The sequence below is a fragment of the Mus musculus genome, chromosome 2 (assembly GCF_000001635.26).
Source record: "Mus musculus strain C57BL/6J chromosome 2, GRCm38.p6 C57BL/6J".
Classification (NCBI taxonomy): Eukaryota; Metazoa; Chordata; class Mammalia; order Rodentia; family Muridae; genus Mus; species Mus musculus.
Genome location: NC_000068.7, coordinates 85035964 through 85047446, shown reverse-complemented (window position 1 = coordinate 85047446; position 11483 = coordinate 85035964). Strand labels below are relative to the sequence as shown.

The 11483-nt window shown below is 48.6% G+C and overlaps 2 protein-coding genes across 5 annotated transcripts in view; one reads left to right on the top strand and one right to left on the bottom strand.

Moving 5' to 3' along the window:
* Positions 1-332: 332 nt before the first annotated feature.
* Positions 333-10327, bottom strand: Ssrp1 (structure specific recognition protein 1). 4 transcript variants are annotated; one of them, NM_182990.4, is made up of 17 exons: positions 10119-10327; positions 9478-9653; positions 8909-9094; positions 7468-7573; positions 6992-7182; positions 6658-6888; positions 6425-6528; positions 6211-6339; positions 5791-6012; positions 5132-5204; positions 4616-4754; positions 4446-4491; positions 2999-3128; positions 1867-2037; positions 1675-1763; positions 1008-1194; positions 333-801 (listed from the first exon to the last, which is right to left on the bottom strand). In NM_182990.4, the coding sequence occupies exons 2-17, from the start codon at positions 9529-9531 to the stop codon at positions 733-735; spliced, it is 2127 nt and encodes a 708-aa protein (NP_892035.2). In that variant the 5' UTR covers positions 9532-9653; positions 10119-10327; the 3' UTR covers positions 333-732. The 4 variants fall into 4 exon arrangements, with proteins under 4 accessions (NP_892035.2, NP_001129553.1, XP_006499133.1 ...); NM_001136081.2 differs by lacking the exon at positions 10119-10327 and adding an exon at positions 9917-9996; XM_006499070.2 differs by having other exon boundaries at positions 338-801; positions 9478-9671; positions 10119-10256.
* An 11-nt stretch (positions 10328-10338) lies between these two features.
* P2rx3 (purinergic receptor P2X, ligand-gated ion channel, 3) overlaps positions 10339-11483 on the top strand; it is a 40560-nt gene continuing 39415 nt past the window's right edge. Inside the window, exon 1 of the mRNA XM_006499210.4 lies at positions 10339-10496. The gene's annotated coding sequence lies outside the window, so the exon portion shown is untranslated. The remainder of the gene's footprint in view (positions 10497-11483) is intronic.

Genomic DNA, 11483 nt, shown 5'->3' with positions numbered 1-11483 from the left:
CGCTAGAAAGTCGATCCTCATTCTATTATCTCAAGCCTTGTAAGACCCTGACTCATAAGGTGATTTTAAAAGGAGCTCAGAGCCGCCGCCGCCGCCCCCCTCTGTTGGCTAATGGAGTGGAGTGAACTATGAGAGGCTTCCTAATCAGATCAGTACTCATTTCTTGACTCTCATGTGGCACAGTTCCCCAGACAAGGGTGAAAACCAATGCTTGTCCGGCTGGAAAGGACACGATGTACCTGGAGACTTGCTTCCCAGCTGGGCAGGCAGGAGGGCCCTGCCGGTCAGGGAAGGTAAACACCACATGCAAATTGGGAAAGGAGACATAAGGACATCGTTTCCAAAGTCATTTCCCTTTATTAAATTGTTTTCACAGACCAGAAATACAAAATAAAAGTAGAAATAGGCCCCTATTAGGAGCTACAGGCCTGACTTGGCATGACCCCTGCTGCAGCAACTTGAACAGGACAGGAAGCAGCTTTTACTACAGTCAGAAAGTAGGAAAGTAGGCTGAGGACTTGGGTCCTTCAATGCACTGCGAGTAGAAGACAACACACTCCTACCGAGTCTCTCTCCAGATTGCAAGGAGCCTTCCTTGCAAAGCAGCAGAGGTTAGGTGCTTCCCTCAAAGCCTCAGGGCAGTGGAAGCCACCAAGAGCAGTTACTCAGATGGCACAGAATCCAAGGACTATGTGAGAGACTGGAGCTGTGACGAGGTGGGAATTCCCTCCTTTATTCATCAGATCCCGAGGCAGAGTCCTCTGAGCTTGGAGGGGTACTGGCTAGCTCCTCTTCAGAGTCCTGAAAAGCAAAGTTCTTTTAGGGTAAATGTGTCCCAGCCAGGTGGGAAGAGGGCTGCTAAGGCCTAGCTCTTCCTTCAACTCCTGAAATCACCAAAACCTCACAAGTCCACCCGCCCACTCCAACTCATTCCTCTCAGACCAACCAACGGGACCTGACCCACCCCAGACACACACAGCCCTCAACCCCCCACATTCCTGCCGCACCTCGCTCCGCCTCCTCTTCTTTTTGCTCTTGTTCTCGCCTGAAGAGCTCTCATCACTGGACACAAACTCTTTGCTCTTGAAGCTGTCACTCAACTGCCTGGATGAAGACTTGGATGACGAGCCCCGGGAAGGAGTGGACTTTTTTTCCATCTTTGCTTTTACTTTCTTTTTCTTCTTAGACTTGTCCCTAGATTAGGCACATGGGAAAGAAACCAGGTCATTAGGCTCTCTATTACTACATAGGCGATGTATCTCCTAGCTTTAATGAGGACTTTTCCCAGTACTGGCCACACTATTCTCACCATGACAAATGTAGTGTCAGCCGTCAGCCCAAAGTGCACCAACGGATAAGTAAGTACCCCCAGAAAAACCAGGGTCACAGTCTAAAGCAACTCACATGCAAAACTTACCGGACACTTTTGTCGTATTTAAAAGCTCACGTGGACTTTTCTTTCTGAACTATTATATTACTTCAAATAAAACTGATCTAGGAAAATGGCCTATATTTATCCCCCAACCTGAAAGCATCACCCATACTTGGCAACGGCATTCAGGGATTTAAGAAGCACTACTCAAACTGCTGTCAAAACCGAATAATTCTCTATTCTGACCTGGCAAACACAATCTGCTTTAAGCGGTTATTAGCCGTTTTGTTCCCAACACTCACCTTTTAGATGAGTCCCCTCTTCCTCCTTCATACTCTTTCATGGCTTTCTCATACTCCCTCCTAGCATCCTCAGCCTTGCGGTCCCACTCCTGCCACAAGCACAAATACTCCTTCAGACTGATGCAAGCAAGTGACACACCCTGCACCCCTACAAAGCCCTTCCTGCTCCCCCTCCTTCCCACCGCTACTCACCTCCTTCTTCTCTTTGGACATTCCCTTCCAGATCTCCCCTGCCTTCTTGGAAAGATCTGTGATACTGATGCCAGGATGATCCGACTTGATCTTCTCGCGGCTTGCATTAAGCCACAGCATGTACGCAGACATAGGCCTCTTTGGGGCGTTTGGATCTTTACCCTTCTTTGCCTATATAAGAAACCAAATGCCACCAGCCATCCACATCCCACAACTATCCCAAGCTTCCCCCAAAGAAACTATTTGGGAAAGGAAGAGATGCAGGAAGAACTAAATCGACTTGGGCTACACAGGCAACTTTTTTCTCCTCCAAGAGATCCCCTGGGGCAGAGGCAGGTATCTTCTAATTCAGAGACTCACATCTGGTCATGTGCTGAGGCTAAGGGACAACCGAGGGCTCAGTCCTAAACAGAACATCTGTATCACCAAGGCCAAGGCTAGAAGAGGGAGCAGGTAGTAGGCAGGAGCCAGAAAAGGGGAGAACTGCTAGAACACAATGCCCAGCATGGCTGCATGACTGCAAGCACTCACAGCTAAGGGTATTTGCCTGCTGGAACTCTACCAGAGACAGGAAAGGCATCCGTGAGGGCTTACTCCCTCCAAGGAGCTATGTGTAGTTAATGGTTGCTAAGAGCACATGGATCATTTCCATCAGTGGTGTAGCCACTGGTAAGCTACTGATGCTCCAGCAACTCACCCTCTTCCCATGCTTACCCATCACACAAGCGATTCTTACTAAACTCAGAAAAGAAAGAAGTAAAAGAGGTACCAATTAGGGAGCTGAGGGAGGGGGGAGGGAAATCATAGTACACTAAATATATGTATAAAATTGTCAAAAAATAATAAACTAGTTAAATGAACAAAAAAATAAAAAAGCAAAGAAACAAACAACAACCCACCCCAGATCCTCAAGAAACAAAGTATCCTAGGACCAAAAAGAAAAACTTAAGAAAATACCTACTGGGCCGGGCGTGGTGGCACACGCCTTTAATCCCAGTCTCAAAAAAAAAAAGAAAAAGAAAAGACCCACTAAGTCATAGCCAGCCTACAAAAAGCAGCACAACCAACAGCATCTACTGGTAGTGAACAGGAGGAAGGAAACAGAATCACACACATTCTTTTTTCCCAATACCTCTGAAGACTTCCTGCGGCTCTTTCGATCCTTGGCCATCTTAGCCCTTTTGAGCTGTTCCCGTTTCTTCTCTTCACGGTCACTGTCACCCTCATTGCTGGAGGAGCTGGCAGAGGCATTGCTGTCAAACCTGCCAGAACGAGGCTTAGACTCAGGAAAGGAAGGAAGGATGCAGCGATAGAAGGAAAGGGAATCTAGACATCTGCCCAGAAAGAGCCAAGGGAGTAAGTCCCAAGGACAGCTTCCACCACCATTTGCCACCCCAGCCTCCTGCCCTTCACTAAGATGGCTTCAACATCCCTTCTCAAAGCGGCCACCACGAAAGGTTATTTGTTGACTCAATCAGTGGCAAGCCAATGTTTCACAGGGCTCTTCTGCTCTAAGGCAGGCTTTCCTCTACTTCCGCCCTCCAGGACTGTACAACACTGTCTCCTGCTGGCCTGCAGGACAGCAAGTCTACTTCACCATTCCAGGTGGTCATCTCCTTAGTTTATACTACAATCTTTTCTGATAACGAGACAGCCCTAAAACGGAGGAAAACCAGCTTCAGCTGAAGCCAGTCCCTATGTCCGACTGTTCTGTCCAACAGAGCGCGTCTCCTCTGAGCAGCTGCTGACACCCACCCGCTGCTGAAAGATTTCCAAAGCACTTCATAAGCATCTGTGCATTAAGCTTTCTGAGCAAAATCAGTGGGCTTCGGAAGGATATTCACCATTTGGTTTTAATTCTACTACCCAATCTTTCTGGATCAACAGTTCCAGTTTTCTGCAGGGAAATAATTCATTCCAACTGCAGGGTCTAGGGTGGTTCTGGTCCATCAGAGCCCTGCACATAAGTATTATCTCAAGTTCAGGAAGGGGCAGGTGACCAGAGACCACACTATCCACGTGCTGTTCACCAGGAGGTGGTTCTGGGTGTTACACTAGCCACATTAAGCCTATCTAGCATTCTGAGGGGCATGGACCATTCTTTCTAAGAATAAAAGCAGGAGCAAAAAAATAGTTTCTCTACTATTTCTGAGCGCCTAGATCCAGTAGTGCCTAAAGTCAACTACACCCGTATTCTCTCCAGTTACATAAATTTAAAAAACAAAACAAAAAGCCACAACCCTGTAGAGCCAGGCTGGGCCACTTTCTTACAAGGACCACCAGAGTGTTAAGCGACTGTCAGAAGCACAAGGGTACTGCTGCCACTTGCCAGGTGAGATGCCTAAGCACAGCCTATTCCCATTCCCTTCCAATTTCTCTGGCTTCAAAGCACGCCGTGCACTAATATATATTCCTGGGCACCGTCACAAATGCATCTGTGTAGCGCCCGCCTCACGGCAGGTTACTTTTCCTTCCATCTTGGACCGCTGGCTAACTAACACTGGGACATGAGAACTAGTCAGAAACTCTCAAGTTTATAGGCCATAATCTCATCCCTGTGTGGTCCAGTCAAAACTCACTCCTCTGCCACATCTTCTTCTTCTTCACCAGGATTGAAGGACTCATCTGAAAAAGAACAAAAAAGGCATCAACTTCCACTCCAGTGGAAGCCCCACCCCTTAGCCAGACACCCAGCCCAGGCCACAGGTAGAGCCGGACTGCCCAGGCCGCAGCAGAGAGGCTAGCCCACCAGTCTCTTCTCCTGAGTCGTCGCTGCTGTCATTGGCATTCTCCTCCCGGATCTTGCCCTCCTCCTTCATCCTCTCCAAATAGGCATCATGCTGGTCTTCATCAGAGTCAGCATAATCGTCATAGCCTGGGTTAATGCCCTAGCGAGGGAAGACATGAGTGTCAGCCACCGTGTTCAAACCAGCACTTCTGCACACTCAAAGCACTTCCCCACGCCTGTGAAATCAGGAGACCGTGAGCGAGCGGGAATGTCTACACAGCCAACATGCAGGGCCTACTACACGGAGTTAATCCAAGCCCCTCCCTTTCCTGGCCCCACGGGGGCTCCTAAGAGGCTGCATAGACTGATCTAAGGCCATGCAGAGAGAACCTGCTCAGGAAGGGGAAGGAGCCACACGCACCTCTTTTTTCTATAAGGGTAAGAAGAGAAGAAAGAGTGAAAAAGAAGCCACCAAGTCTCTGCTCCTTTCTCCTCTACAGAAAGAGCAGGAGAGAGGCGCATCCTTCCCACAGATACCTCTTTCAGTCCTCTGTTCTTGATGTTGAGCTTTTTCGCATTGACAAAATCGAAAAGCTTTCCATACTCCTCCCTGTGGGGGGGCGGGGGGGGGGTAACAAACAGCATTAACAAACGGTCAGGACCAGCTCGGGACCAGCTCGGGAGGGCTCAACCATGTTCTGATACTGTCGGGCTGGGTGGGGCTAGAACTCATGACTATACTACGCAGGACATCAGTAGGTGAGATACAGCTCTGAAGAGTTCTGGGACAGAAAAGGCCAGCAGACGTATAGCTAGTCACCAGTCAGGCACAGAGCAGGGCATTGTACGAAGAGAGTTTCATCTTTTTACTGGTCTGCATTTCACCCTTCACAGGACTGTTATGAAGGTTAAACAAGGAGATTCCATAAAATGTTTAGCCCTCAGCTGAGTACTCAATAAACATTAGTTGCTATGTTCCTGGGCACAGAGCTCATTCCAAGAAAGAGATAATATTCCCACCATAGAGGAAATGGAGAGGAACGGGCTAGAAGCATAAACAGCTTTCATAATATAAAAAAACTAAAGCCGGACAGTGGTGGTGCATGCGTTTAATCCCAGCACTCAGGAGGCAGAGGCAGGCAGATCTCTGAGTTCAAGACCAGTCTGGTCTACAGAGTGAATTCCAGAGTCCTTACCTTTCAATGCTGCTGAAGGTATACTGAGTGCCTTGCTTGGTCTCAATCTCAAAGTCGAAGGAACGAGTGGTCGTGGTGCCACGGGCAAAGTTGACAAAAGAGATCTCATCAAAGCGGATGTGCACAGGGGGCTTATGCACGTAGATGAAGCCCCGCTCCAGTGGGTACAGGAGTCCTGAGCTGGCCTTATAGGAGCAGGTAATACACTGGGCCCCTGAGTGCCTGGTGGAGGATGCAGGAAGCCTTGTCAGCACCAACAGGAGCAGAGCCCAAGGGCAGATTCCACTAGGGGGCTTTGACCCAAGTGTTGCCTATCACAAGGGCACTCAGGCTTCTACCAGAGCACACCCATCACAGGAGAGACTTCTTTACTAAGGCAACACTTCCCGCCTCATCCCCATCCTCGGCCCATATTCTTACCCTTGGAAGTTGCCTGGGACTGTGATTTTACGGTTGACAAGTGCTTTCATGACCCGACTGACCATTTCATAGAGGGATCCTGACATGTTCTTGGTGAGTCGCCCCTCAAAGCGCTTTTCTACTTCTTCCCTACAAACAAAGCAAGATGAAGTCCAACGGCGGGCCTGCCTCCTACGTAAATAGCAGCAAGAAGGAAGTCCAGTGAGACACTCACTCATTCATGTTGAGAGTCAAGGAGATGTCCTCATCCTTGGAGAAGAGGAGGATCAGGAAGTGGTAACGAGTTTGGCCCTGCTTGATGGGAGGATCCAAGCTGATCTGAAAAGGACAAGCGGGCACGGCTGCGTTGAAGCCCAGGCGACTGAACAACACGGACCTCTAGGCAGCATGACCTTTATCTACTAAAAACTTAGGCAAAACCAGGCACCCCATGAGGGGTTTGCTCACCACAAAGAACATCTGTCTCTGATCCTTGTGTGGTAGCAGGAAGAGACGGAGAACTGTAGTATAGGGGATCTTGTAGTCAAAGGTCTTGCCATGCAGGTGTAGAAAGGTAGGGTAGATCCGGATATCGTATCGACCGCGAGGAGTCAAACACTGCAGCTCCCGGAAGATGCAGATGGCGTCTCCGGTGGCCTGGATCACATCTGCCTTTGACAGAACATTCTGGGCAAAGGCCTGTGAACACAGGTGGGTATTCAAACAGCTGGCCTCTGCTCCCAGGCCAGCCAGCCAAAGTCTATTCAGCAACCTCCACCAGCCCAACGTGAAGAAACCTCACCTCCACAGGGTCCACACCATCTTCCTGCGTGGGAGGAACATAGAAGCGCACCTCCATGAGAGATACTTCAGCATCGTCATTCTGGTGGAATTCCAGGGTCACCTCATTCTTGCCTGTGGTACACTGGGACACATTGCTTAGGGGTATCTCAAAGACTGGTTGATCACCAATGTCAAAAGAAAGCAGCTGTCCTGTAAGGAAAGAGCCTGTCACATCGCAGACTCCTCCCCGAGAGGCTTCGGAAGCATCCCCACCAGTCCTGAGGCCCGTGAGCGAGGTCAGAGGACTGGAGGAACTTTGTTCACACCGTACCAAAACCAGGCACAGTGCCTGATGGACCGTACATGCTGGAGAAACCCATGCTAAACACACAAACTGAAATTAGCAATCAGAACCAAGGAAAGAGTACAGAAAGGTACCATCTGAGGCCCTCCTTCACCCCACCTTCTCCCCAAACCTCAAGCTTGCCCACTCACCTCCAAACTTCACTGTCCCCCAGTTCCAGCCCTTCACACACAGATCCTTCTCCATTAGCTCAAGGCGATAGTGAGTTTTGAAGAAGTCAGAGAGTTTCTCAAACTCCTGTAAATCAAACGGAGAAAATGCAGATCCAGTTAAACCTCTGGGTCTCAACACAACTAACAGGTCCTGAGAGTCTCTAGCTCAGGTCACCAATGTATCTTCCTCAGGAACTTCAGCTAACTGAGTATACCAACTCCAAAACTGTTTCAAAACAATTTCCCTTTGTTAGTGGAGACTGTTTCTAGAACCCAGATGCCTTCTGCCCTACTCTTCAAGGATGTCCTTCTTCCAAGCCTCTTTCCTTCCCTTAACCTTTGTGCTTAAAACCTTTTAAGTGCTAGAGACCTGATGGCCCAGCAGTTAAGAGTACTTGTTCTTGCCAGAAGACCTTGGAGTCCTTCTCAGCGCCCCACAGTGGTTCACACCTGTCTGTAACTCTAGTTCCAGCTGATCCAATGCCCTCCTCTGAGCTTTGTGGGCACCGGGCATGCACATGGTGCACAAGCTAGCAAAGCCTCATACAGATAAAATAAATACTTTTTAACGAATGAAAATTATTTTTTAAGACTTATTTATGCCAGACAGTGGTGGCACACACCTTTAATCCCAGCACTTGGAAGGCAGAGGCAGGTGGATTTCTGAGTTTGAGGCCAGCCTGGTCTACAGAGTGAGTTCCAGGACAGCCAGAGCTACACAGAGAAACCCTGTCAAAAATAAATAAATAAATAAATAAATAAAATTATTTATTTTATATATGAGTACGCTGAAGCTGTCTTCAGACACACCAGAAGAGGGCATCAGATCCCATTACAGATGGTTGTGAACCACCATGTGGTTGCTGGGAATTGAACTCATGATCTCTGGAAGAGCAGTCAGTGCTCTTAACCACTGAGCCATCTCTCCAGACCCTGAAAATATTTTTTAACAATAACCACAAAAACTTTTTTTCTGGGCCTCTGGCTAAGAGTAGTAAAGAAACTTAAATTCCCAGATACATGCATCACCTGAGTTTCTAAACTTTGTGTAGGTGATCTTTTGATGAAAGTGAATATTAAAACCAAGTAACTCAAAAGCAGCTCAAAATGGAAAAGCAAAATCCTAGAGCACCAAGCTAAGATGCTGAGCCAGGACAGAGGGAGCAAGTGGAAACCATGGTATAAGTTAAGATGGTAGAAAACCTCCTGGAGTCCAGGTACACGACACGTGTACTGAATACACAACACTGTTTTTTTTGTTTGTTTGTTTTGTTCAATAGTCTCCAACAGCCTTGCTTCGAGGAACCCAAATGAGCAGTAACATGATTATCAGAGAAACGCCAACTGTCTCTAGAAGATTAAAAATAAAAAAAGACAAGGCAGTTACAAAGAAAGTGGGTCACAGAACAAGATCGCTCACCGATTCGCGGAAGCCATCGTACTTGTAGACATGCCCATTCTTTGTGAGCAGTTTAAGCCCATGGCCTAATGCTACCCGACGCCAGATGCCTTCTGTCAACTCCCCAGCCTGGATGTTGTCCACTTTGCCCGTCTTGCTGTTCTTAAAGATGATACCCTGACGGCTCAATCGAAGCCTCCCATCATTCTGCCCAAAATACAGACCCAAAATCAGAACAGGGTAGTGTGTAGTGGATCCTTTCTACCCCTTACCCATGGGATGCAGGATGGCCAGAGTATCAATTGAAAAGCGGTCGTGGTGAAATCAAGTTAAAAGACACAACAGACATTAAGTCTAGACTGCAAGCTTGGCTCTGGCATCAGAAACCCTGTAAGGGCCCCAGTTTCCTGGTTTTCTAATACAACTCAACAAACTCAACATCTTGCAACTCTTTGAGACTTTGCTCACGTTTTCGCTTGGGGGACACACTGATACACTGTTTCCAAAAAAGTAGTCAGAGTTAAGCTTTTCGTTCATAGATTCGAACTCTTTCCCCCTCTCTGCCTTTCTTTTGCCCAAGCCATTCTCACCATGGACCCTTTCACCTCCTGGAAGATGTCGTTGAACTCCAATGTCTCTGCCATGTTCACCTGCCCGTGGTGGCCTGAGCACACAGCCCTAGGCTGCACCAGAGAAAACGAACCCTTCTCTGGATGCTGTGCCCCAATTCCTGGTTAGTTGTGTAGATGTCCAGCAGGGTGGGAATCTGAATTCGGGAAGGAGACTGATAAGCAAGAAACAACGCCACCTTACTCCGCTCAGCCATGTACCTGGTATGTCTCAAGTTCTTTGCTGCCTGGGGATCTTACTGACCCGTTCTGCAGGGCTCCTGAGGCCAAGGCCCAGGACCCTAGGTGCAGAACCAGGCCTATAGTGGCGCTTACACCCCAACCCGACACCCTCTCGGTACGTTCCACGGACAGGCACGGCAACAATCGGCGGAACCTGAGACCCGCTCAGAGAGCGCACCTCAACTCCGCTCAGAGGGTAGTGTCCTGATCGCAGAGACCCCACCACCCCGGGGCCCCGCGTGAATCTACGTTTCTCCCCCTTCTTTTAAAATGGATTCGCCCATTGCCCGCGAATTTGAACGCGGATCGATCCATTCCGATCGTCCCGCGGGGGAGCGGGGCCCATGCACACCAGGGGCCCAGGGATCGCGACCACCCACCTCTAAGAGCTGCAGCCTCGCGACGGCACAGTGAGGGCGGTGGGCGCAGGGGGACGCAGGGGAGGGGGTAGGGATGCGGGGGAAGGGATGCCGGGGAAGCTTTTCCCGCGTGCGCAGCCCCGCGTCCCGCCACCGGAAGTCGCGCACGGACCATAGAGAGGAAGACTTGGCTAGAACGGCATCATCCGGGCCGACCAACGGGTACATTCGCCTAGAGCGTCGGCACTCCCCCTGGTCGGCTAAAGCGAGAGGCTTGCTATGGAATCCCACGCGGCTGAATTCTTGACTAGAAAACGGGAACACTCTTTAGAAAGTTACAAGCTGCTCTTCAAAGACTAGATTCCGAAGGGAAATTATGCGGTTTTATTAGGTGTTCAGGTTTGTATGTTTGTTGGAATCATGCACGCCCCTCCCTCCTGTGAAATAATCTGGGAAGGAGTCTGTTGAACAAGAAAAATACAGAGGTGTAGCCCCACTAGCTGCAAAGGAGATGCGGGTGTCGGCGATTGTGCTTGCTTTCCAGCTGTACCCTGGCAAGTAGATCAGATCCTTTCTGCAGTGAGTTCACCTACCCCCAACACTATCCTGTCCATATCCCTAATTTGTGGGTTCTCAGGAAGAGCCTAGCAGATGGCTGCATTAAATTCAAGTGGTGGTGTCGGATTTACCTTTGAGCTAGAACTTACTTGAAATCACATCAGCCTACGTTGGCAGAAGCCCGGATGGCCTCACATAGCACCGGAGTGCATCTTGCAAAATCTGAAGCCAGGTCTGACAGAGATGCTTGAGTTTATCTCATTTTACAGATGAGAAAAATGAGACCACAAAAGATTTGCGACTGGGTGTCAGTCCATTACCATCAAAACTGGAACCTAGAACACAGACTCTTTAACATCAGCCTTTTATAATCATGAGGGTTCAGGGTTTAGAGTGATTGCTAGCATATGTCCTACACAAAGACAGGATAAGCCCACAGTTTCCCTGAAATATCACTGCACTGACTTGCTAACTCAGTCCTGGGATATGATATAGATAAAAATGTGTTTTGTCATTCGGTGCTTGTGGCTTTAACCACTATCATTGCTAGCACTATTTAGCTAAGTCAAACTGGGCTTAAGACATAATGAAAACCTATTAATGCAGCACGTTTCTAGGATCTGACAAAACTGTTGAAGATCGTTAAAATAGCCCAGCCTCTTAGGAGCACATACCCTAACAAAAGATTTTAATAACTTCGGGGTTTAAAAAGAGAGGGAGTTCAGTAATTTCTGTGCAACTTGAAGAGTTGCAACCAACTAGAGTTAGAAATAAGCGACTTTCCGCTTTGTAGTATTACAAATCTGTAATCACAACACTCAAAGACTG

What these genes read in the sequence shown, in the direction of transcription:
- Ssrp1 (NM_182990.4), bottom strand. Translation starts at nt 9,531, where the DNA reads ATGGCAGAGACATTGGAGTTCAACGACATCTTCCAGGAGGTGAAAGGG. An exon ending in GAAGAAGATGTGGCAGAGGA is followed by an intron (nt 3,129 to 4,445) that starts GTGAGTTTTGAC and finishes TCGTTCTGGCAG; the next exon opens with GTTTGACAGCAATGCCTCTG. An exon ending in AGAAGAGGAGGCGGAGCGAG is followed by an intron (nt 802 to 1,007) that starts GTGCGGCAGGAA and finishes TTTGCTTTTCAG; the next exon opens with GACTCTGAAGAGGAGCTAGC.